Raw genomic sequence first — 26393 nt, forward strand, 5'->3', positions numbered from 1 at the left:
TCTCCCTGTCCCTTAGGGTTTTATATTCAATGAACTGGTGCTGAGATCAAACCTCTTCTGCTGAGGATTCTTGATGGTGAAATGTTTTTGTTAGTTGACAATAAAGGCATTTCATTTTTATCCTTTTCTCCCCCTAGTTTGCTGGAAACCATGTCTCACTATACAGATGAACCCAGATTTACCATAGAACAGATAGATCTGCTCCAGCGTCTCCGGCGTACTGGGATGACCAAACATGAAATTCTCCATGCATTAGAAACTTTGGACCGTCTTGATCAAGAGCATAGTGATAAGTTTGGAAGGAGATCCAGCTACGGGGGAAGCTCCTATGGGAATAGTACCAACAATGTTCCAGCATCTTCCTCTACAGCCACAGCTTCCACGCAGACTCAGCACTCCGGAATGTCCCCATCACCCAGCAACAGTTATGATACCTCCCCACAGCCTTGCACTACCAATCAAAATGGGAGGGAGAACAACGACCGATTGTCCACATCCAATGGGAAGATGTCGCCATCTCGCTACCATGCAAACAGCATGGGCCAGAGGTCATATAGCTTTGAAGCCTCAGAAGAGGACCTAGATGTAGATGATAAAGTGGAGGAATTAATGAGGTTAGTTACTTTGCCTATTCTGAATTCCCCCCAAAGAGCTATGTTTTTAAGATTGTTTTTAAATAATAGCTTGTATTTCAAAAACTTACCAAGTAAGAACAATGGTTTCTCCCTCCCTTCTTTGGAAATGAAAGTAAAACTTGAAATTGTGGTTTTAGATCAAACTTTTTTTTTTCTTCTCTACTTCAGCCCTTTTGGCACATGATGAGGCTTTTCTGGTTTCTTGATTGTCCCAGGGCTTTCTCTATTTATGGTGTTAGCAGATAGTTTCTGACTGATAGTTTATTTAATTCAGTCCTTACTCCTTCATTGTAAATATTTTTCTGAGTGGTAAGATAGATTTACCATGATGTAGAATACATGCACTCCTCATGTTTCTTTGCATCATTTCTATCAGTGCAACAATTTGAACAACTGTTGGGTCAGAAGTAATTTTCAATAAGAAGCATAGATACTATCCTGCCCCTAAAAGTCTGAAGTTCTAATTTTAGTAGTAGATGCAACACCCACATGTACTCCATACCTCATCAGTTGCCAAGGTAGCATGTGTACTTCGAGTTTAAACACACACACACACTCTCTCTCTCTCTCTCTCTCACACACACACACACACACACACACCCAGTGAAGCCTACTTTCAGCCGAAGTAATTTGGACTTTGTAGCAGACCTGGTTCGCTTTGAAGGTAACACACATGTGTTTTCTGTCTTATGTCCAGAACTAGGAACTTCCTGAAGCACATGGTATGGGCTTGGTATGTTAGCTGAGTAGATAAATTTAGCCTAAACCATAAGGCTAAATAAGGATATGGAGCTAGTTCAGGGGATAAAGGTGTTTGCTGCCAAGCCAGAAGACTTGAGTTCCATCCCTAGAAGCCATACAGTGGGAGGAAAGAACCAGCTCCCGAAAGCTGTCCTCTGACTCCAAGCATGCCATGACATAGGGTAATCTTGTACATACACATACAGTCAGTAAGTGAGTAATTTTTAATTTTTTAAAATAGAATAAACAAAAATTTAAAAATAAGTTTTAAAATAAAATAGAAATATACATATTTTATTTTTAATTTATTTATTTTTTTATTTTTCCTAGTTAATGAACCAAAAAAGGCATATCTTCAACCTGGTTAAGAATATAAGCTGGATATGGTCACTTATGCTAGTAACTCCAACATTTGGAGGTCCAAGGCAGGAAGATTGCTTGAGTTCAAGAAAAACAGTACAGATGAGGCAGACTTTGGCAAATGTAGTGATGCCTCAGGGTACAGTACACGTTTTCAGAGGCTTCACATTCTACAGTAAGTGGTTAAAATTAGCGAGTTTTTACAAACAGAAATGCCAAAAACAGTTTTTGAGAATATTTAGGTTGCTGTGTAAAAATGATTGCTTTGTGCTGGAGAGATGAACTCATTGGTTAAGAGCACTTGGTCTTGCAGAGAACCCAAGTTTGGTTCCCAGCACCCACTTGGTAGTTCACCACCATCTGTAACTCTCATAGGAGCTATGAAACTTTCTGACCTTTGCATGCAAGCAAAACACTCATACGCCTAAAATAATCTAAAATTAAACATAAAAGGCGAGAGGCTGCAGATAAATTAGTTATAGTTGATAATGAACAGAATTGTAGACTTGTCAGAAGTGAAAACAAAAGTTGTAACTGAGTTTTAACTAGTCCTGAAGGTTTTCTGCCATCAGGACAGAGTGACGGTGGCTTGACTGTGCTGTGTGAAGATCCATCCTGTGGCACCTCAGTGAGGAGACAGCCTTTGGCACATGGCCTCTACTGAGATTGTTTTCAGGGTAGAGTTGCGACACATAGAATCCTTGGCTGCAGGGACGGTGAGGTACATGTAATGAAGAATGTCATACCTCATCGACAGTCAGTGTTAGCAAGCTTCTAGTACTCTGAGATCAATGAGGCTTTTGGTTCCTCTTCAACTATTAACACAGGTGCCCAAGGCTCTGCTGTTGCTGGTGACTTTCTTAGTGCTCAAGATTGAACCCAGGGCTTTATCTTCCACTGAGTCACAGCCTTGGCCCTAGATGATTTTAGGAATTTTAGCATCTATCATTATTTAGAAAGGGGAAGCATTTGGGCAAATTAATTACTTTATTCACTGAAGTTTCATGAGATTTTAATTATCCCGCGTAAAGATAGTAAAATAGCATTTATTTGTTCAGGTGCTAGCTTGTTCTGTTTCTGCATGTTCACTTGGGTACAGTCTCATGGGAATAACGTGTGTTTCATCTGTGTGCTCTTAATTGTGTAGTTGTTAGGATGCTTTCTTCTTCCCTTCCTTTGCTTCTTGCTCAGAACTGCTCCTCTGACGTTTAGGTGGCTAGGGCCCTCTAGACCTCTGGTACCCTCCCTGTCCTCCACAATTGAGCTTCCCCCCACCCCAGCTCTACTCAGGTGTACCCTTTCTCACTGTTCTCAAGTTTGCTCAAGTCCTTCTTAGGACTCAGGGAAAAGTTGACTGACTGGCTGCTCACATGATGTTTGCAGTCCCAGCAGCCATGCTGGGTGCTTGATCAGAGAACCTGAATTCATGAAAATTAATAATCTGCTCAGGAAAGTTTGATTATTGGGCAACTGAGCCTAAATTATATCCCATGTCTTTATTATCATTTTGTTGCTCATATATTTTTAATCACTGACATTATTTATGCCTATAGACTACATGACGCTTTAGGAAAAACAATAATTATAATTTTTCTAAACAGTGTGAATGGCCTTTCTGGGCTTGCCCTGCTCCTTCCCCGACATGTTATCTGCTACTTCAGATAACATGATACTTCAGATATACTTACTCTAAATAATGAATTCTTATTGGTGAGATATTAGAGAAATTTTCAAACTGTAGCTGTTTCTGGGTATTCTGTGTCTGTCTAGTGATACACTGTCCTTCCTGTTTGCTAAACACTGACATGACAGTGACCTGGAATTGGTGGGTTCTAGTAGGAAGGATAGATACCTGAGGTCCTTCCTGCCTCCTGTGCTGTGTACAAAATCCACCTCCTGCTTGCCCACAGCCCCAGCCTGCAGGTGCTCCACCCTAAGACATGCTTTGCAGATTTTGTTAATTCAGTGAATCTGTATTATAGTATATAATTTGAAAGTACATAATGGAGATTTTGTGTGTGTGTGTGCAGAGAGAGGGAGATAGACAGGCAGACAGGTTATAACTGTACCCTTGATCATTTGTTCAAGAGTCAGACATTTTCTTTTCTAGTTTTGAATTGAGATCAAAAAATGAAGAAGAAAGCCATACTAGCATGTAAATTCTCAGTAAATGGTTGCATGTATCAACAGTGAAAGCCAACTCATTTTACATTAGGACATCTTAAAAGGCCCATTAGTATACAAGTATATGCATAGGAATGTATGGCTACATCCACTAATAGAATATAGCAGTGTTTTCCTGGAGTCACGTATGCACTAAGAGATATGTAAATGAGGCTTATTGGAATTAGTAATGTTATACGTTAAGTATGTTGCTCTATACCATTATATACTTCATTTTATTAGTATTTTCTACAAAATTCTGCAAGTTCATACGAACTTGGCTATGTATATCCCTGACACTAAAACATGGGCCGAGCATCCTTGAGCCCTGTTGTTTTATAATTCAAAACTTCTGAGCACTCTGGTTCATAAGTGAAAAATAATAGAACACATTCCTAGACACAGAGTTATTTAAAATACTATCTCAAGTTACATTTAGTTTCTCTATATAATTATGTAAAACATAGTTGAATTTTGTGTTTATACTTAGGCTCTGCCCCTAAGATATTCATTATAAATATGAAAATAGTTCCAGGTTTAAAAGAGAAAATCTGGAAAGGCTTCTGGTCCGGCGTGCTTCAGTGGGGGCGCTCAGCCCGTACTAACTCGTGCAGGCAGGATGCTCATGCTCTGTAGGAAGGTGACACCACTGAGTGGTGGTGCGCTCTCCCTCCATCTTCTGCGTATAGAACAGCTCTCCCTGTAATGTTCTCTCCTAAAATTGTGCTTTGTATCTGCACAGGGAGAAAGTCGTGTCTTTCAACTGTGAAATACACTGTCCCGGCTTCATCTTGGGGTGACTTTGAGCTAGCTCCCTTTATAACATCCAGAAGAATGCTGAGGGTGTGTTAACTCGGAGTATGAGTCATCCTAAAGCGTATTATTTTTAAAAATATGAGCCTTTTAATATGCTTTCTTCCAGAAAACAAATCAGTGTCATTTTGAATCACCATAAATAACCTCTCCATCCTGATTTGGAAAACATAAATGTACTTGAAAATAAGAATTTAAAGCTGTTGTATAAATTATTTAGATCAGGGTTTCCATTTTACAGCCTTTAATCTTTAGAAAATTTTCACTCATTGAACAAATTAAGTTTTATTATATGAAAAATCCATGCTGACTATGACAGAATCTTTGTACTAAAGAACTTTCTAGGCTAGTTGGATAGATGGGCTAGGGAATAGCAAGCATTGTGTCCATACTATAATTGTTAAGTGATAGCTTTGTTCAGAGGTCTTTCTTTGTAAGCTATGATGATCAGAGAGAACTTACCTAGATAGATGACAGTTACATCATATCTTCTTAATCTGAAAGCCAGGTGTGGCAGTAGCCCTCTGGAATATGAGTACTTAGGAGGTGGAGGCAGGAGGCTTGCTGTGAGTTCAAAAGCAGCCTCAGCTCTGTAGCAAGACCATGCTCAAAACAAAACAAAGGAAGGAGCATTAGAATCAGGACAGGGTGGTGGTGCCACTAGATCTTAGCACTCCAGAGGCCGAGGCAGCAAAAAAAGTTATCCTGGGTTAGACCCCTGCCCCATACTCCTATTCTCAGATACAGACACATATAAAATTTTTGAAAGTGTTTTGTCAAAAAGACATTCCTGATGAAATCTTACATATATATTAGAAAGGGTTAATGGTGATGTTAACTAGTCTAAAAGGAAGGCAGTGGTGGTTCTCATCCTGCTGAGAAGTCCACCGGATGCACAGTGCAGCGGTTTGAGAACAGCAGCAGGAAGATGTGCCGTGCACTTCAGGTGCCTCAGCTGAGACCAAGTGCTTGCTTATGTTGGAAGTAAAAAGTGAAACCAGAGAAATAACTGGCTTGTTCTTTAATTCACTAAGACTCCAGGAGTGGACAGCCTTGAGGTATGTGAGATACTTGGTGCAGTGGGAGAAAGGATTCATTCTATTTAGGCAAAATGTGAGACTGCCAACAAAGGGAGGAAATACGGAATAGATGAGAGAGAGAGAGAGAGAGAGAGAGAGAGAGAGAGAGAGAGAGAGAGAGAGGTCTGTGTAAATGATCTTTCACATAGCAAATAGGTGATTCCGCAAGGTAGAAGGGCAGTTACAGGAGCGGGCGAAGAAGATGAAGAGCCAAGCCAGCCCATAGAATGAACTGGACAGTGAAGGCAAGCGATGTTACTGTTTTTGCAAATACCTAGTGAACCCAAGCAAACAGGCGTTCTTCTAAAGTGACTTTAGAGCACTTTGTCCATGGTGCTTTGAGGAACCTGGTCTGAGATGTTAACTTCAGTCTGACAGCTACAGTTTACCATTTGGTTCTTCTTTTCTGTGGATCCTGTCTGACTGTTTTATAGAAATAATAGTTTGTGTTTATCTGATACATTTACAATTTCAGAACTTTCTACCTCAAAGAGAGTTCCTTTGCACATATTATATGCATGTATGTGTATATATGAATTTATATTGTATTTATATCATTCAGTTTTTTATTTCATTGCCTGGAAGAACATTTAAAAGGCTCCCCCACCCCCAATGTTAGAGATTGAACACAGGGTCTTGTACAAGCTGGGGACGTGTACCGCCACAGGCTATATCCATGACCTCTGAAAAATCCAACAGGAGTGGAGAAGAGGAGAGGAGAGGGAAAGGACCAGCTGGAGTTGAGAAGGGGAGAGGAAGGGGACCAGTGAGAGTGAAGAAGGGATGAGGATGGGGGCATGGCAGCCAAGGGACTGGATCAAAGTGCATTATACACATGTGTGAAAATGCCATAGTGAGACCCATTATTTTGCACAATTAATATACACTATAGAAATGCAAATCTTTGGAATGAGTATGTTAATGTTCTTGTTTTCACAAAGGGTAAAGCTAGAGCACAACCTTATTAAGTGGCTTTCCTTTGCATGTTTTTGTCTTTTAAGAAGTGGGGGGGCTGGAGATTGAGACCAGGGTGGGTCTTATGATGCTAGCCAGGCATTTAGGCTTTTAGCCACACCCCAATCTTTTCTTTTTTTAAATTGTTTTTCAAAAAGTATCTATGGTAAAGCAGTGAAGAATGTCTGTTTAAACTTACTGTGAATACTTTAGAAATAATATATAAGAATATATAAGAATGGCTTCTTGGAGGTGGTGAGTGGGTTGCTGCCTTCTGAACACTAGGGACTCCTCCTGTCTTGCTGCAGTCCTTTAATAACGCCACACTGCAAGGCTGTGAGTAATTTAGGCTGCTTACATAGTTGAGTTTATCTGTTCTGTATGATTTAGTGTCCGCTCTAGGTGCATTTGATTTAAAATGAGTTGGTTTAAATTTGATTTTAAATTATTAGTCAAGAAAATACTATTTGCTCATTTTGCCTATAAAAGTACATTTTTAAATTTAATCTGAACAATTATTCTCAAATATAGTTTCATTTTCCAAGATCATTTGGTATGTTGAAATGCAATAGTTTATATAAAAAATTCAACTTAATTTTGTAGTTATGTCAAAAGACAAATTATTTGGTTTGTGTACAAGAGCCGTCTGAAACAGCTACTGCTAAAGTCGTCTCTTGCTCATAATTGGTCCAGAGTCCAGAGACAGGCATTTTGAAAGAAATGTAGTCAGCATGTAGACTGAAATCTAAATAAGTTTGTGAAATTTTAAATATTACATTAGGCAGCTAAATTTTTGTTTTCTTGTTACTGCTTGACTGTGATTTCCAATCAGTAACTCAGGGATGTTATAGAGCTACATATTGGATACTCAATATCCCATCTCTACTCTTTTTCAAAATTCCCCAAAGCAGGGATATGGCCCAGATAGTGCTGTGCCTGCTGCACAGAAATGAGGAATTAAGTTCATGTCTTCAACACCCACATAAAAAAATCAGGCAGTGGTGGCCTGTGCCTTTATCCCTGAGGGGATCCCTGCAGCTCATTGGCCAGCCAGTTAAGCAAATAATGAGCTCTGGGCTCAGAGAGAAGCAGAGACTCACACTGTACAGGCTATGGTGAGTACAGCTCCACAGGGAGCATGGCACCCCCACAGAGTGCACGACACTTCCAGGTGAGGGACTGAAAGACCTGGCTCCTTGAAATTGCAGGTTGGTATCATGTTCTGATAGGATACTTCTGTTTCTTCTCAGTCTGCAGTGAGACTTGAGCCATATGAAATTTGTGGTTCGTTCACAAAACAGTTTTTAAAAGTTTGTGATGTCTTTGTCTTAGATCAAGGGTCAAAGATTTTACTGTGAATAGCTAGTGGTTAACGTCTTAGACTTTGCCGAGAGGCAAAATCAAGGGTATAGTATAGACACGCTATACAAGAGAGAAAGCTGGGAATGGCAGCACACAGTTACACACCTAGCACTCAGGAAGCTGAGACTAGGTGATGTGTAAATTCAAGGCCAGCATGAGCTAATAGACTGTGTCTCAGGAAACTAAAAATGAGAGAGAGGAGGAGAGAGAGAGAAATGGCCACAGCCTTTCTTGACAAAATCCAACATGGAGCTTGTAATCGTAACACCAGGAGACTGAGATGGGAGGATCGCCTTGTGTTTGAGCACCACCTGGACTAAATAGTTTCAGGCTCGCCTAGTGAGTGAGTTCCAGTCAGGCAGTGGTGCATGCATTTAATCCCAGCACACAGGAGGCAGAGGTAGGAGAATAGTTCAAAGCCAGCCTGGTCTATAGAGCAAGTTCCAGTACAGCCAAGGTTACACTGAGAAACGAGAGAGATAGAGATAGACAGATAGACAGACAGACAAAGACACACAGAGAGAGACAGAGAGATTGAGTCCCTGCATCAAAAAATGAAAAAAAAAATTCAATATGGAATCGTAGTAGCTGTATGCGGTATGGGGAGTTTATACAATGTAAAAATAAAAGGAAGAATGATTTTTTTAAAAAAATTATTTGCGCCGGGCGGTGGTGGCGCACGCCTTTAATCCCAGCACTCGGGAGGCAGAGACAGGTGGATCTCTGTGAGTTCGAGGCCAGCCTGGTCTACAAGAGCTAGTTCCAGGACAGGAACCAAAAGCTACGGAGAAACCCTGTCTCGAAAAATCAAAAAAAAAAAAAAAATTATTTGCAAAGGTCCATCTGAGAAAGATTATTAGTTTGTGATTTATATGAGGGCAGATGGCAGCAGACTGACTTGAGCTGAGTTCCTCAATCTGTTGACCTTGTTTAGATAAGCTACCATGATTCTGCCAGTTTTCATCTTGAACAAGAAGCAGTGTTCTGGTTTTATAGTCTTTAGGCTCCGATTTAATTTTTATTTATTGTTTGTTTTGGTGAAAGAATGAGTTGTTCTTTGTTATTCTTATGGATGTCTGGTTTATGAACGCATGCTGACTTTCTAAATAGTTTGTAATGGACCAAGAGTATATACTACCAAGGTTGAATAGTATAGTTTTAGTATTAACTATTTTGTGTATTTATTACATGTAATATGAAATTAATAATTACTTTTAATATGAAACTGTTACTGTTTCAAATCATCCCACAATCTTTGGGGAGGGACTTACGCAGAAGTGAGGGAGAGGAAGCAGCTAAGGGTGTTTCTTACTATGCTAGTATTTTCAGTTGTAAAAATGGTGTTTATTTCTGCCCCTGAAGTATTTCCAAGATTTTAAGATGAGTGTCACTTCTACAGTTCCTCCATTAACCTGCAAACCCACAATCTACTTTCAGCTGATTTTTCAATGCTGCTGCTTTTTATTTTTCCAGGACTTCTATGTATGATTTTTTCCCCAATATTGAGACCATACATACTGCATATGGCAACCTTATTCCTAATTTAGATCATACACAGCATGCAATTAATGGTCCTCCCACATGAGACTTGTATCCACAGTGGCATTCACTGAGGTGTCTGTCTGATGATGTGATGTTTCAGGACTGGAGTATTTGGTGTTTCTTGGTTTGTTGTAATTTCATATTTTCACCTAAGTTTAGTCTGTTCCCCTTTTATTTTTGTGTCCTTCCTTTCTGTGTTCTCCCCACCTCTCTGCTTCACCTTTCTTTTAGCAAAGATGAGGAGGATTTCTACCTTCAACATACATTGTTGGTCTTGTCTTCTGTTTTTGTTAGGAGGGACAGCAGTGTGATAAAAGAGGAAATCAAAGCCTTTCTTGCCAATCGGAGGATTTCCCAAGCAGTTGTTGCACAGGTAACAGGTAAGAGCCGGAGAGCCCTTTATTCTAGAATCATGTCTCGTCTCTGCCGTCTGTGCAGGTGTTGGACTATCGCTTACATTTCCGTGCTGCAGCCCTGTCGGCTTGGGCATGGTGACGGAAGCCTGGAATTTAAACCAGTGTCTCTGATAGCACGGACATGCTCCAGTCATTTTTCTTTTTAAAACTTGTGTTAGTAAATTTTGTAAGTCAATAATAAGAAAAAATTCCCTATTTTATAGTTGAAACAGGGATGTTGTTTCCTCTTGATTATGATAGCGCCTGTGACACATGCACACCAGTTGCTGTCTGTGTCTTTATTTTTAAAAAGCTTTGCAGTCCTCTCAAATCTAGGACTTTACCAGTAAAAAGTGACTCATGAGGAAAACGCAAGTCTTTGTTTTCCTTTTTTGTTTTGGGGGTTTGTTGTTGGGACTTTGGTTTTGTTGTTGTTTGTTGTTTTTGTCTTTTCTTGAGACAGGGTGGCATGCATGCAGTTGAGGCTGGCCTCAAACTCACTCTGTGGCTAATAATGACCTCTTGCGGCTGGGATATATGAACCCCCCATCCCCTACTGAATACTGTGTCTTTTGAATGACCTTTTCTGTATGTGAAAACTTTCCTCACACCCCTCTTGAGAGATGAGAGTCACCATTGTCTTTTTGTTGTTGTTGTTGTTTCTATCCCATCCCATTGTCCACCCGACTCAGACCTCACCCTGACATGGTGTATATGTATCATTTTGGAACTCTTGAATCTGGGTGTAGGTATGCCATCACTGTTCATGTGTGCCCGTCCTTAGTTATAAAGCCGTAGAGGAACCAGAAGTTCCTCTAATACATGTACATTTGCTGTGTTATTATACTTTCTGCACTGACAGCGCAAGCAGTACTACCATCACCACCCCTTTTTGCTCACGGTTGCAAACTTATGCCTTGGGGCATCTTAAGCCCTTGCTTCGGTTTTCATACTTTGTGGTTACAGGTTGGCATCTGAGCTCCTCCAGCTCTGATGTTCCTTCTGTGGTGGAAACGCTGGTACATACTGAAGTAGATATTCTTAAGAGGTTGTTCCTGCTTAGTAATTGATTTAAAAATGTAACTTCAGAGTCAAAAGTATTAAATTTCATTCCCTGTACCTATGTCAGCCAACCCTTTATGATATTTATACATACATGCAAGTGTATATATTTTACCAGTAATATTCTTTTATAAACAATGTCTTTGTTACTGGTAAAAAGACTTTTAAACATGTCCTCTATATAGAAGTCTTAATGGTAAAGAAAGGTGTGTGAATTTAATTATTTAAGTCTTTAGGTATTTGCCAGTGGGATGTGTAAGATAAATTATTAATCTTTATCTTAAAGAACCATGTTACAGTGCTTAACACACTATGAGGGCAAGTAGTGTGGGTGTTACTGAAACTCGTGATGTGGTAGTTTATGCCATATGGGGATCTTGTCTTTTTGTACCTTTACTTTAACCTCTAGGACTATAAGCAATATATGTCCTAGTTTGCAAACCTGGGTGCATGTGGGGGGGAGCAAGACGAATTTGTAACATGATAGAATCGCAAGGTTGTTTTTGTTCAGAAGAGAATATTTCTGAGTACTTACTGAATATACTGAATCTTGAATCATCGTAGGCATGAGTGTGTGTAGGACAGAAGACAGCTTGAGTAAATTAGTTCTCTCCTTCTACTATGTGAATCCTGGGATCAAACTCACCTTGCCAGGCTTTATGATAAATTCCCTTACCCTCTGAGCCAGCCCTTGTCTTGAACTTGTAAAATAGTGACTTTGGATGAGTGTCCAACATTGTTGCAAATCATAAAAAGATACCTTTAAAGGTCTTCCTTATGCCAGATATGGTGGCATATCTAAAAGCATTGTTCCATAATGAGTTAAACACAGTATATCAAATATTTCCATTTTAGAAAAGGAAACTGAAAGATGTTTTGCATCTTGCTATTCAAAGTACAGTCCAGGAAATAGCAGTTTTGGCATTAGCTGAAAACTTGTTAGACATGTAGGAATACACAGTGGCACCTCTAAATCTGCTGAAGTAGAATTTACATTTCAGCCAGATCCCCTAAGTGATTTAGGTTGGAGAAGGACTGTTCTAGGAAACTGGAAAACTTTGCAAACGTGAGTACCAGTTGATAGGCATTGATTATCATTGCCTCGTCCAGTAATACCCTCCCCCGTTTGGGAAAGGAGGAGCTGAGATACACTTAGACATTTGTTACCTGTTGTACACATGGCCTTCCTTTCACCACCATAATGATGGGATGTTGTTAAAAATGTCTTCCCCATTTCAGCTTCACCTCAAAGAGGTTTCCCTCTTTGTTTTTGTTCCAAAGGATTGGGTTTACATTTCTGTGAACCTCCCTTTGGCTCTTCATTGTCTAAAACAAGAAATTTAAACAAAAACAAACACAAAGCATCTATTTTTGTGTGTGTTCCGGCGTGTCACAGTGTGTGTGTTGGGGTGAGAGTTTCTTTTTTCTTCTATCATGTGTGTTCCAGGAATTGAACTCAGGTCATAAACCTTGGCAGCAAGCACCTTTATCCACTGAGCCATTCTGCCAGTCCAGGAAATTCTTATAATGCAACCCCCATATCCATTTTTATTGCCATCTTCTATTATGTATATTCACACAGCTGAATTTAACAACTTGTAGTTTTGAGAGTCCTGCTCATTTCCATGCTACCAAATTCTTGGTTTACCTCCCCAGCATAGCTCTATCCATTCCTACTAACCACACCTCATTCTGTTAGGGTGGCATTCTTTTTAAAAAAAAAAAAAAAAAATTATTTATTTATTATGTATACAATACTCTGTCTGTGTGTATGCCTGCAGGCCAGAAGAGGGCACCAGACCCCATTACAGATGTTTGTGAGCCACCATGTGGTTGCTGGGAATTGAATTCAGGACCTTTGGAAGAGCAGGCAATGCTTTTAACCTCTGAGCCACCTCTCCAGCCCTAGGGTGGCATTCTGACATTCTGACATTGGTTTAATCCTCACTAAGTGATGCAGTTTCTTCAGAGGGTCTGTCACTGTCCTTTTACCTGGAACATTTCACACCTACCTTGCCATCTGATAGAACTAGCTGAAACACAAAGGAGCTGGGTGTGTTTAGCTCAAACCACACGTCAAAAGGTACACTGGGGCACTGTTTCAGGGATGATTGCTTGCTCAACAGTCCCATACATTTTTGTGGGTAAGAAAGTTTCAGGACTTTTTTTTTTTTTTTTTTTTTTTTTTGCTATTTTGTTTTAATCTACAAAACAGGAAAATGAGGAAATTAATAAGCAGGCTAATCTACTTTTTATCTATTGGCTAACTCACTGAGTTGTGCTTCTCATGTATTATGAATTAATCACATTTGTGTCCCGGCCTGTCCAGCCAGGAAGCTAACAGAAACAGCACTTCTCATGTCTGGGAAGAACAATGAGTTAGTGAAGCCCTTATGACTGACTCACTCAGGGGAGGGTGAGCCTGGTTTAGGAAGCCTTCCCATCCCTGGAATATCTGGCCATTACCTAGACATGCTTTTTTGTTGTTCTATAGCAGATTCTCTGAAAGTCATTTGAGTTCAACCCTAATATGTGAAATCAACCTTAAGATAAAATCAGAGCGGATGGTGCCTAACAACAGAAAATGCTAAATAAAAAAGTATAGCAAGGTGCAAAATTCCAACACATGTGCTGTTCCAGAAGTAAATGCAGAGGCTGCTTTTTATAGATCTGGAGGGCTTCTATAATAAGATAAACAAGAAGTGCAGGGGTGGGGTCTGTATAAATAATATCCTGCTGATAGGAGAAATGACAGTGTAAACAGGATATAATAACAGTGCCTGCCGAATTCCCAGCATGTTATTTGTAGATTCCGTCACAGTCGCAGCTGCTCCCACCATGGGTGGATTTTTACCTTTGCAAGAGGTCGGCCAAGATTCTAGCTTCTCACTAACAATGATAGGGTGGTGAGCATAGCCTTGGCTTTAGTAATAATCACTTGCATTTTATATTCACTGTCAGTAAAATGTTTTCTTAGGCTGTTTAAGAATTTCTAAAACAAACAAAAAAAATTTAATGGCCTCTGGGGAAAATTGGGCACACACAGAATAAATGAGTAAATATACAAAGGTTGATGAGTATTATCAGCCAAAAAATATACTAATTGGTGTCATGTCTTCTGGGAAAAAAATGAATACATGGGAGAAGAAAAAGTTAGCATCTCTGAATTTTAAGAACTTTATTATAATTGTGTTGAATTGCTGGGGTAAGCAGACACTGAGTTCATTCTTTCTGTCATTTAATCATCTTGTGACCCACAGCCTCATTTTCCTTACTTTTAAGATGTAGGACTTTGACTCAATAATTGTTCTCTTAGTCATTGTAACAAAATGTCATAAACGGGGTAGTATACAAACATAGAGATGTATTTCTCATGGTTCTGGGGTCCAGGAAACCCTGAGCTACAGCAGGTTCCATGCCTGGGGACCGCCTGCTTTTCTGGCTCATACACTACTTGTTCTTGCTGGGTCTTCTCATGGTGGACGGGGTGAAGGTGCTAATCCTGTTCACGAAGGTCTGCCCACATGACTTGGTCCTCCAAAGGCCCCCACATGTGAGCATCACCTTAAAGGCGAGGATCTCAATAAAAGGCTTGAGGTGGGCATAGACATCCACACTATAGCAGCTCCACTTTTCCCCACTTGTCCAGTTCTATCTGCTCTTAAATTGCATACATTTGGCACTCGTATCTACTTAGATGTAGCAATTTCACTTCCAGCACAATCAAACCACTTCCCTTGTTATATATCTCTAAAGTGAAGAAAGAAAATATTATATACGAGTCAACTATTTTACAATTGCAAAAAAATTGTATTGCTCTTTTTTTTTAAATCACAGAACTTTAGACCAGGTGTTATAAACCAACTAAGATATCAGTTTACATTTTTAAAACTAAACTTTATTCTCTAGGGCAGTTTTTAGTTCACAACAAGATTGAACAGAAAGTTGAGAGACTTCCAAAATATCTTCTGGTCCACCATGCATACCCAGTCTCTCCTCCACTGTCACCGCCCACAGTGTCCCATTGGTTGCAGTCAGCGAACCTATGCTGATATGTCACATGCTAGGAACTAGCACCCCTAGTTGACAGTAGGCCTCCTCTTGGTATTGTACATGCCATTGGGGTTTTGACAGAGGTCAACAATGTATATCCACAATTAAAATACCACACAGGATGATATCACAGCCCTCAAGGTTATCAATGCCCTGCCTGTTTGTTCTTTGCTCTCCTGAAGTACTGCAATCTCTGCCAAAGGGTCTTGTCATTGGAGTCAAGTCTTGATAGCGTCCACCTGGGTTCTTCAGTGACTGACTGCATTTAAGGTTCCTCTGTCACTCCATAGCTCAAGCATTCATTTTCTTCTCCCGGTGAGTAACATCTGCTTGTCTGGATACCATGCCCTATCAGTTTCCTACTAGCGGATGTATTACTTTGAAATCTTGTCAATTATGAATAGAGTTGATATTAAAAAGTAGAATTTATATATAAATTAGAATAGCAGTGTTTCTAGAGCCTAAATCAGACTGTGGAATTGTTCTGTGTTATAATAGTCAGAAATAATTCATTTGCTCATCTGACAAGACTTTATCAGAATTTCACTGACTTTAAGTAGATATCCAGTTTGAAAGCTGTCTGTAATCTGTCTACACAGGCAGGCTTTGAGGTGGGAGATAATGACTGTCTCCAAATTAAATGTTTGGAACTGTAGTTTCTATCCAGAGGCTTTCCCACCCGTTCTGAGCAGGCTCTCTCTACAGTGTTAGAAGTCTTTTTGTGTCGTGTATTAGGGGCTTTCTCTTGTTTTACAGCTCTTGGAGACTGCTTTTTATTCTATCTTCCTCTTCAAATTCTGGATAAGCTGCTTGCTTGTAAAACCAGCATGTGTGGGCACACCATTTTCCTGCATGGGAAGAAACCGTCTCTGACGTGCGATGCCCATATTTTCTCACTCTGGTGGTGGCTGAGAAGCTCAAGTGCAGAGAGCTCCTGAGGAGGCTGCTTTAAACTAGCCTGTGTAGTCGCTGCAGTGTGTGTGTTCCTCTGGGCTTCCGTAGTCTCAAGCGCAGTGTGGGGGGTTGCATGTTTCCATGCCGAAGTTAGGTTGGTTGCCAATCTTACAGTGAGAACCATATTCCCTATTTGACTTAAATCAGAAACCACATTAAACTGCTTCACATGCCCGTTAGGCTTGCCAGAGACTGCCGAAGGTGATGCACCGCTGTGCTTTCCAGGGCGCACTCTGCAGTCCTCATTTCTATCATCACCAACTAACAAACAAACCTGTACATAAAATGTAATGTCCCTTTGTAAGATAAATAATTTCTTGTCAGAATATATTTTTACTTTTTCTTACCATTATTAATAGTGAATTGAGGTGGTGGGGTGGGAGCAGTGACAGCTTACTGAGCAGAGGCTCTTGTTCCCCAAGCCTAATGGCTTTGAGATCCATCCGTGGAGCTCACTTGGTGGAAGGGGAGAGAACTCCTGAAAGTTGTCCTCAGACTGCCATGTGCATGAGCACAGGCAAAACAGCAGTGCACGTTTAGAAAAGGAAAAGAAAGAAACAACAACAGAAGAAACCTAAACCTGGTGACACATGACTATAATCCCAGCACTAAGAAGGTAGAGGCCATGTAGTATGAGGAATTCAGAATTATCCTTGGTCGAACTCAAGATCAGCCTGAATTATGTGAGGTCAGGCCCTAAACAAACAATAAATACTTAAAAAACAAAACAGGAATAAATGTCCGAAGGGGGATACCAATGTCCTAGAAAGCAAGTCAGGAGGCACTTCCTGTGAGATGGTAAAGAGTTCACCCAAGGCTAAGCTGTACCCACGTGACTGTCTCCAGGTCTCCTGGACAGATGTGTGGATAGTGTCCTGCTTTTGAGCCTGTTCACTTAAAGGGCCTATCCCAGATAATATTACCAAAGACTTGTCGTTGTTTTTTATGAGGAACTTGTAGAAGCCAACATTTTGATTCTGTATTTAAAAAGCAGGAAGAGTCTTGCTATGTCATCCTGGCTAGCTTGGAATTCACTATATAGCTCAGTGTGTCTCCAACCCTACATCCTTCTGCCTTAACTCTTTAAATGCTGTGACTTTATAGGTATGTGGTACCGTGGTCTTTTTTCGGGGGTTGAGGAGGGTTGAGACAGATTTCTCTGTGTAACAGCCCTGGCTGTCCTGGAACTCACTGTGTAGATCATTCTGGCTTGAACTCACAGAGATCCATCCGCCTGCCTCTGCTTTCCAAGTGCTGGGATTAGAGGCATGTAGTCACCACCCGGCTACAACATGTCTATTCTCATGTCTTTGTTTGTTTGTTTGTTTTCTGTGGTTTGTTTGTTTGTTTGAAGTAAGACAATTTTTATTTTAATGTTTTGAGTTTGTGTCCTTTTAAAAACTAGAATATATTATTTTCTATTTGTTTTCTTTTGACAGTTTTTAACAGAAAGATTGCCTTTTCCTCCCAGTCTCTTCCACTGCTTAGATGACTTTTGAAGGCTGTTACACCCATTTCCTTTGATTTTCCCAGGAGATAGAGTGTCTTTGAAATATTTGTGTGTGTGATAATCTCAAGACTAATATCTCTTAATCTTTGTTGGTTTGTGTTGAGTCTCTGGTTTGGCCTTATCATTAGGCAAGTGACTGCAGTAAGTTCTAGAGCCAGTTGTTCTGCTTGGTAGCGATATGCACCCTCCAGGCCAAACCTCTTTTTAAGAGTCCTTATTTTTAGCTGTAACTGATGTGACACTTACCAAGTGCTGGATGCTGTGCTAACTGCTGTATATAATTGAGAAACAGGTGTGAAGTTCCACAGTTACAGATGAGAAAACCAAGGCAAGGAGGTGGCTGGCTGACCCATCGGGTAGCTTCTTGTTGGCTGTAGTCAGGGTTCCTAAGCTTAGGCAGGTCAATGCAGGCAGGATGTGTGTAGTCTGAGGCCAAAGATGAAACTGCAGCTGTGTAGGGCCTGGGTTAGTTTATCACCTGCTTTCCAGAGAGTAACTTGTCCTGTCCCATACCCAGAAAGGATCTGAATCAGGATTTTGAATCCAGTCTCTGCTTAGTTCTGACCAGCATCCATTGCCCATTTATCTTTCTCTAGGCTACTCACAACCAAATATGTTGATCACAGTTTTATAGTCCTAAACTGTATAACATGAACATAGAGAAAGAATAAGTTAAAAAATAAATTTATCCCGCCCCTCTTTGATGGCGGTTGGAGCGGCACTGCTCTCATGAATTGAGTTGGGAGTAGTTGGTATTTTGTTTTTTTCTTAAAATTTTGTTCACTTTGTTTTGGTTATAGACCTGGTTGACCTACCATTATCCACACTCTTTCCTTAGGACTCTTTTTTATCACTGTAGAGATAAGCCCCACCTCACTCATGCTTTAATAAATGAGTCATCTTTTTCTTGGTCAGTGTATCTGACAGAAGGTATTTACAACTTAAGTTTCTATCAAGTACCGCCTTGATTCCTTCATTACAAAAGTTTGTGTATGTTGGGTTCTTTGTTTCTAATCATCTCAAAGTATTTTATAATTTCCTTATGGTTTCTTCCTTGACTCATTGGTTAGGAAAGTGTTGTTTAATTTCCATATGTTATTGAATTTCCTAAGGGTTTTCCTTCTGTTTTCTCATTGAACTCAGGATCTTGTACATATGAGGCATGCACTCCACCACAGTTCCCTATTCCAGATTTCATGGCAATTGGAGAACACACCTGTTTATTCCTTCTGGAAATAGTGTCATCCCTTCTGGATACTGTCACATGTGCACTCCCCCTGTAGTGTGAGGACTGAGAGATATCCTTCTCTAAAGGGAAGTTAAAGTCACCTTGGTAAACATTTGAGAGCGATGTGTTTTCTTCGCGTGTTGGGTGGAATGTTAGGCTTTGTTTCCTGCTCATGTGTTGTTTACTTATTGCTCTCTAATTATTTTACTTCTGGAAAGTGGGATTATTGGTATCACCATTTATTAGTCTTATCCGTTTCTCCCTTCAGTTCTCATAAGTTTTTTGAAGTTCTGTTTTGTATATATGTTTTTTGTTGTATCTTCTTATGCATTGACTGTGTGTTTGTGTTCAAGGCAGTCTCGCTATGTAACTCAAGCTTACTTGGAACACTTGACTGTCTTGTCTCGACATCTAAAGTTTCAGGATTATAGGCATATACTACATGGCCAGCTCTGTGAATTCTCTCAGCATTGAGGATGCCTTTCTTTTTTTCTATAGTTTTAAGATTTACATTACAGTTTATTTTGTCTGGTGGTGGCTGCTTTCTACATGATCTGCCTTTTCCAATCTTGCTTCCAATTTATTTGTCTTTGAATATGAAACCTGTGTCTTACAGACAGCATATAGTTGAGCATATATTTATTCTTCTCTCATACAGTACATCCAACTGCAGCTTCCCTTTCCTCCACTCTTCCCATTGCCCCCACCTCCCCTTTTCCCAAGATCTACCCTCCACCCCGCCCGCCCCCCCCCCAAAAAAAAAGGCAGGCCTCCCAGTAGTATATCAGCCAAACATGACACAGCAAGATACAATAAGACCGGGCACAAACCCTCCCACCAAGGCTGGGCGAGGCAACCTACTGTAGGCAGAGACCGGTTATTTGTTTCCCAGCTGCTCAGACCCAAATAATCACACAGAAACTATATTAATTGCAACACTGTTTGGCCTATTAGCTCAAGATTCTTATTACTAATGCTTACATCTTAAATTAACACATTTTTATTAATCCATGTATTGCCATGAGACTGTGGCCTACCACTAAGGTTCTGGCAGTGGTGTCTTTCTCCTTCAGTAGCTACATGGTGTCTCTTTGGCTCTTCCTTCTGTGTGTGTGTGTGTGTGTGTGTGTGTGTGTTCTGATTTCCCACCTGGCTTTACTCTGCTAAGCCGTTGGCCCAAAGAGCTTTATTCATCAACCAATAAACCAATAAAAGCAACTCATATGCAAAAGGACATCCCACATCAACCCACTAGAAAGAAAAGAGTCTAAGAGGAGGTAAAAGCTTCAGAGATATCCCACTCCAACTGTAAGGAGTTTCTCCAAAATACCAAGGCAACAACTATAACATACATGTCAAGGCCCTAGTGTAGACCTATGCAGACTCCAAAATTGCCACTTCAGTCTCTGTGAGACCGCATGAGCTCTGCTTAGTTGATTACATGGGCAGTGTTCTCCTAGTGTGCTTAACTCCTATGGCTCCCTCTCTTCTATAGGGTTCTCTGAGCTCCGAGAGAAAGGACCCAATGGAGACCTTAACCTGGGCACGCTTTCCTTCCTTCCCTTTCTCGCTTTATTGATTTTATTTATTTATTTATTTATTTATTTATTTATTTATTTATCTATTTATTATTTTTGTCAGTCTTGTTTGGTTCTACCCTGGGTCTCTGGGCTCTATTATCTCTAGTTTTGGGTCATCCAGACAGTGTCGAGCATGGGCTCCTTCTCTTGTCACAAGCACACAAGTTCTGTGCCACCATTGCTCCAGCACACCTTTAAGGAAGGACAGACTATAAGTAGAAAGTTGTGTGACTGGGTTGGTGTCCCAGTTCCACCACTGGAACTTTGTCTGGTTACAGAAAATGAACACACAGTTCAGGTTTCATATTCTCCATTATTAGGAGTCCCCACTAAGGACTATTTTTTTTTAGATAGTAGAATGACTATACCAGCTTGCTTCTTAGGTCCATTTGCTTGTAAAGTCTTTTTCCAACCCTTTACTTGAGGTAATGTCATCTTTGATGTTGGTGTTTTTTGTATTTAGCAGAAGGATGGATCCTGTTTTCACATCCATTAGTCTATATCTTTTTATTGGGGAACTAAGTCCATTGATATTGAGAGATAACAATGCCCAATGGTTGTTAATTCCTGTTATTTTAGTGGTGGTGGGGGTAGGTGGGTGGGTGTGCTTTCCTTCTTTTAGTTTTGGTGGTGTGCAGTTATTTATTTTATTTATTTCCTTTATATTCATGAATATAGTTAACCTCCTTGGGTTGGACTTTTCCTTCCAGTACCTTCTTTAGGACTGGCTTTGTAGATAGATACTATTTAAATTTGATTTTATCATGGAATATAAAATTTTATCCAGGTTGAAAATTTTGCTGGTTATAGTAGTCTCGGCTGGCATCTCTGGTCTCTTAAAATCTGCAGGACAGGCTCTTCTGACTTTTAGAGTCTCCATTGAGAAGTTGGGTGTAATTCTAATAGGTCTGACTTCTTATTTTACTTGCTCTTTTTCTCCTTATAGCTTTTAATATTCTTTCTTTGTTCTGTCTATTTCGTGTTTCGATTATTATGTGGTGAGGGGACTTCCTTTTCTGGTCCAATCTATTTGGTGTTCTGTAAGTTTCTTATACCTTTATAGACATCTCCTTCTCTAAGTTAGGGAAATTTTCTTGTATGATTTTGTTGAAAATATTTTCTGGGTCTTTGTGCTGGGTTTCTTTTTCTTCTATTCCTGTTAATATTAAGTTTGATCTTTTCATAGTGTCTCAAATTACCTCAATGCTTTGTGTCAAGAATTTTTTAGATTTACCATTTTCTTTGATGTATCTGTTTCTTCTGTCATTTCTTCAATGCCTGAGATTCTCTCTTCTGTCTCCTGTATTCTGTTGGTGAAGCTTGCCTCGGTAGTTCCTGTTAGTTTATCTACATTTTTTATTTCCAGGATTCCCTTAATTTGCATTTTCCTTTTTGCTTCTATTTCCATTTTTAGTCTTAAACAGGTTTTTTTTTTTTTTTTACATTTCCTTCAACTATTTTTCCTTGGCTTTTTGTTTTTGTTTTTTGAGACAGGGTTTCTTTGTGTAGCCTTGTCCTTGTCCTAGAACTCACTCTGTAGACCAGGCTGACCTCAGAATCACAGAGGTCCACCTGCCTCTGCCTCTTACGTGCTGGGATTAAAGGCATGTACCACCACCCCTAGGCTTTTTCTTGGTTTTCTTTAACAATTTTATTCATTTCCTTTTAAGGGCTTCTATCGTCTTTATAACGTTTTATGGTCTTTTTTTTTTTTTGCGTCAGGACTATTCAGGGCTTGCTGTGGTAGGAAAGCTGGACTCTGGTGGTAACATATTGCCTCGGCTCTTGTTGATTTTGTTATTACTGGTGTTTAGGCGTCTGGGTTTGGGGTGATTATAGGTCTAGGTGCTGATTTCTGAGTTTGTCTTTGTTGGATAGGTGTTTTGTTCCTTGGTTTCTGTTTCCTCACTGATCTTATGGTCAGTGTGGCCTGTAATTGAGTGGGGGTCTGCACCCAAGTTGGGTTCTGGTACATGGCTACAAGAAGGAGTGCACGGATTAAGGTAAGGTTGGGAAGGCACTGAGAGAATGGGAGAGGTCTGCAGGCAGGTAACCTACCTGGAGTTCTGGTGGCCACTGTGGCTTCTGGTTGAGCAGACCATACTTGAATATATAGTGTTTTTTTTTTATCTGTTTTGCCGGCTTCTGCCTTCTTTTAGAATATTTAATTCATTAAAATTTAATGTAATTTAATGATAGACAAGATTTGTATCTACCCTGTTCTCTGTATATCTTGTTCCTTTTTTATTTCTTCCTCTTTTTGTAAAGTGAATATTTTCTAGTGTATAAGTTTAAATCCCTTGTTATTTGTAACATAGTTTTTTGTTTTGTTTTTTTTTTGGTTTTTCGAGACAGGGTTTCTCTGTGGTTTTGGAGCCTGTCCTGGAACTAGCTCTGTAGACCAGGCTGGTCTCGAACTCACAGAGATCCGCCTGCCTCTGCCTCCCAAGTGCTGGGATTAAAGGCGTGCGCCACCACCGCCCGGCTGTAACATAGTTTGAGTTATTTTTTTTTTTTTTTGGCAGTTGCACTAAAGATTACTATTGGTGTATTAATCTATAATAATCTAGTCCAGATAAATATCAACCTAATTTCAGTACAACTTTGGTCTTATGTAGCTTCATTTTCTTCTTGTTTTGTGCCATTGTTGTCATACACATTGTATACTAATTAATATATGTGTTCATTAACTTAAATATGTAACTATTGGGTTACATTTTTCTTTTCAATAAAATTGGAGCACAGGGGACTTAGGACTAAGAAATACTTTTGTCTTTCTGTTTATGGATGCAGTTTTCTTTCTCATCTGTGTTTGCTTGCTGCCTATTGCTCCATCACAGCAGCAGCAGGAGGGCATAACGAAGCAATGCCACTCACCTCATGGTAACTAGGAAGCAGGGAGACCACAGGATTGGGGACATAGACCCTTCCATTGTGTACTCGTGGGGACCTTATTCCTCCAAGTAGGCCTCACCTCTCAAAAGCCATCCACTGGGAACGTTTTTAGATGCATCCCGTAACACCATTGCTTTCTCTGTCTCCAGTGTATCCACACTTTTGTCTAATGCCCTTTGTTTATGCCCCAGTGTGCCCTTTGTACACTCCTTTCAGGAAAGCGCTCTCACATTACTTTGGTCCTGAGTCTCCTTCCATGGCTTCTCTGAGAAGCCCACTTTTAGCCCTTGTGAGCTTGCTTTCTACATAATGTTTCTTTTATTTCCATCTTTTTATCCTTGATTTTGAAACATTTTTATTACAGTTTTGTTTATTTTATATGCATGGGCGGAGGCACATGAGTGCCATGGGTCATGGGTAGAGATCAGAAGGCAACTTGTGGGAATCAGTTCTCTCCTTCCAACATGTGGATCCCATGGATTGAACTCAGCATGCCAGACTTGGAAGTACCTTTATGTGCTGAGACATCTCACTAGCCTTCTTTTGAGGTTTGAGAGATTTATGGTGTTCGTAGGTATGAATTTTTGGCTAACATACTTGAAGATCACTGGCTGCCTTTAAAATGTTAAGGTTTTTCATCCAGTTTTCAGTGATTTGAGTCATTATTTTCTCAGTGTTCTTTATCAACTTTTGTGCATCCTAAGCGTCTCGTGTGTATTGGGCATGTGTATGTCTGTGCGGCTTTGCTCCAGGTGCTCGTTCCCGTCTCCTGTTCCCCATAATGTCATCTCAGTTGACCTTTGCAGTGCTGAGCCAATCACCTCCACTACTTCCTGTTTGCTGTGGAACCTTACCAGTGAACTTTTCATTTATACTTTTAAACTCCAAAATTTCTGTCTGGTTCTTCCATATAATTATTGTCTCTCTTGATAGCTTTTGTAGGGTAAGACATTTTTCTCATCCTTTCCTGTTGTTCTTTTGACGTTTATTTCTCTTCATATATTTAAAAACGTTGGTATAAATCTTTGTGAAATGAGTCCATCGTCTCAGTTTCTGCATGGACACTTTTCTGTTCTTGAATTGTGTTTTATTACGTTGTGCTGTTCTTTGGTTTTTGATTGATTGGAGACGCGTCTCACTCTGTGGTCTTGGTTGGCTTTGAACACTTGGTAATCCTTCTGCCACTGTCTCCTGGGTGTTGGGATTACTGCATGAGTCACCTCGGCCAGCTTCCAGGTTACCTTTTAATGACAGTGGGTTTGTTTGTTTGTTCTGTTTTTAAGACTTGCTTACTTCCATTGTGTGTGGGAGTGGTGTGTGCCTGGTGCCCGTGGAGGCTAGAAGAGTTAAAGATGATGGTGAGCTGTCTTGTAGGTGCTAAGAACCAAACCTGCACAGTAAAGCCTTCGGTAATTTGCACAGCTTTGGAAAGGGTGGCTTTGAGAATGGCGGTCAGTGCTTTTTTTTTGTTTTGTTTTTCGAGACAGGGTTTCTCTGTGGTTTTGGAGCCTGTCCTGGAACTAGCTCTTGTAGACCAGGCTGGTCTCGAACTCACAGAGATCTGCCTGCCTCTGCCTCCCAAGTGCTGGGATTAAAGGCGTGCGCCACCACCGCCCGGCGGTCAGTGCTTTTCTAAAAGCTGTCTCGCTTTCTTTCCTTTCACAGAGGCTTGTCATGGTAGAGATTCTTGCTATACTATTTCCACTGACTTTACCTGAACAGATCCTAAAGAACAGTAACTCCAATTTTATCCCTGTAACAATGTCCTCCACATATGAAACTGGGGCACAGACACTCAAGCCAATAAGGCCAGGCTAATACAGCACCAATCAGCTTGTACTGGTAAGACTCCGTGGTGAGACTGTGGCCACCAAGAGTTAAGGTGAAATTTTTAAATTGAGTGGAACACAGAACCAAGAAGAGGCAAGAAGAAATCTGTATTTTCAGTCCCACCATGATCACACACACATTTCTCAAAACTCACTGTATACATAGATATTTGTTTTCTTTGTAGAATATACCTCAGTTTATAACAGACATACAGGGTTTTGGAATTGGAAAACTGGGAGATGAGAAAAATCTCAAATCCAGTTAAACCTAGGCCTGAGTAAGCAACAGTGGGAAGTCTGGGTCAGGACGGTATGAAGATGCTGACTGCAGGTCAGAAGTTGGTGTGAAGGTCACAGTGAAAACAAGGTCACAGAGCCAAAGTGTTTGTCTTAATCATCTATTGCTGCATAAACCTTTATCCCAGAATTTATTAGCATCTTGAGACATAAGCCTTTAGTATTCCAGACAGCAATATAGGTCAGAAATACAGGAGCAGCTTAGCCAGGTTATTTAAGCTTAAGCGTAAAAATTGAATGTGACACCCTCTTTTAGCTTCCATGGGCACCAAGCACATTTGTGGATACACATCATTCATACACACAATAGAAATAAGTCTTTTTTAAAAATTGTCAATAAAAAGTGACCCCAAAACTGGTCATGGTGGCTCATGCCCTAATCCCAGCACTCAGGAGGCAGAGGCAGAAAGATTACCAACTGTTCAAAGCCAACCGAGGCTACAGAGTTAGACACTGTCTCCAATCAGTCCAAACAACAAAAGATAATACAACTGAAAGAAGTCCATACAAAACATAGCAAGAGGGCTTATGAGATTGCTGTCACCTGGGTTACATGAGGGTTAAACGTATAGTGTAGAAGATGGAGAAAATTCCAAGACATGGGGCAAAGGTATGTGTAGCATCGTAAATTGTATGCTCTTTAAAACTATATGTATGCATAAGTTTATGTTACACGTATTGAGAAAGTCTTACACATTCATACCAAATAAACAAGGATGACTCTAAGGTAGAAAGTAAGAAAGTGGTAGGAAAGAACTGTTTTCCTCTGTGTGTTCAACACACTTGAGTTTTTATAGAGAATCGTGTTTTGCTTAGAAATTGAATCAGGAGCTTGGTAGTGACACTCACTTATATAATCTATCACTCAGTAGGGTTAAGTGGGACAGGCTTGAGACACAGTAACTTCCAGGCCAGCCTGGGCTATCTAATGAGACTCTAAC

General features: G+C 40.2%; 1 protein-coding gene across 10 annotated transcripts in view; it reads left to right on the top strand.

Annotated features, from left to right (window-relative positions):
- Positions 1–26393, top strand: part of Hmbox1 (homeobox containing 1) — a 132951-nt gene that overhangs the window by 48269 nt on the left and 58289 nt on the right. For all 10 annotated transcript variants that reach the window (XM_057785656.1, XM_057785661.1, XM_057785664.1 and 7 more), the window contains exons 3-4: positions 138–614; positions 9944–10029. In XM_057785656.1, coding sequence (XP_057641639.1) covers positions 138–614; positions 9944–10029 — 563 coding nt within the window. The remainder of the gene's footprint in view (positions 1–137; positions 615–9943; positions 10030–26393) is intronic.

The sequence above is a fragment of the Chionomys nivalis genome, chromosome 12 (assembly GCF_950005125.1).
Source record: "Chionomys nivalis chromosome 12, mChiNiv1.1, whole genome shotgun sequence".
NCBI lineage: Eukaryota > Metazoa > Chordata > Mammalia > Rodentia > Cricetidae > Chionomys > Chionomys nivalis.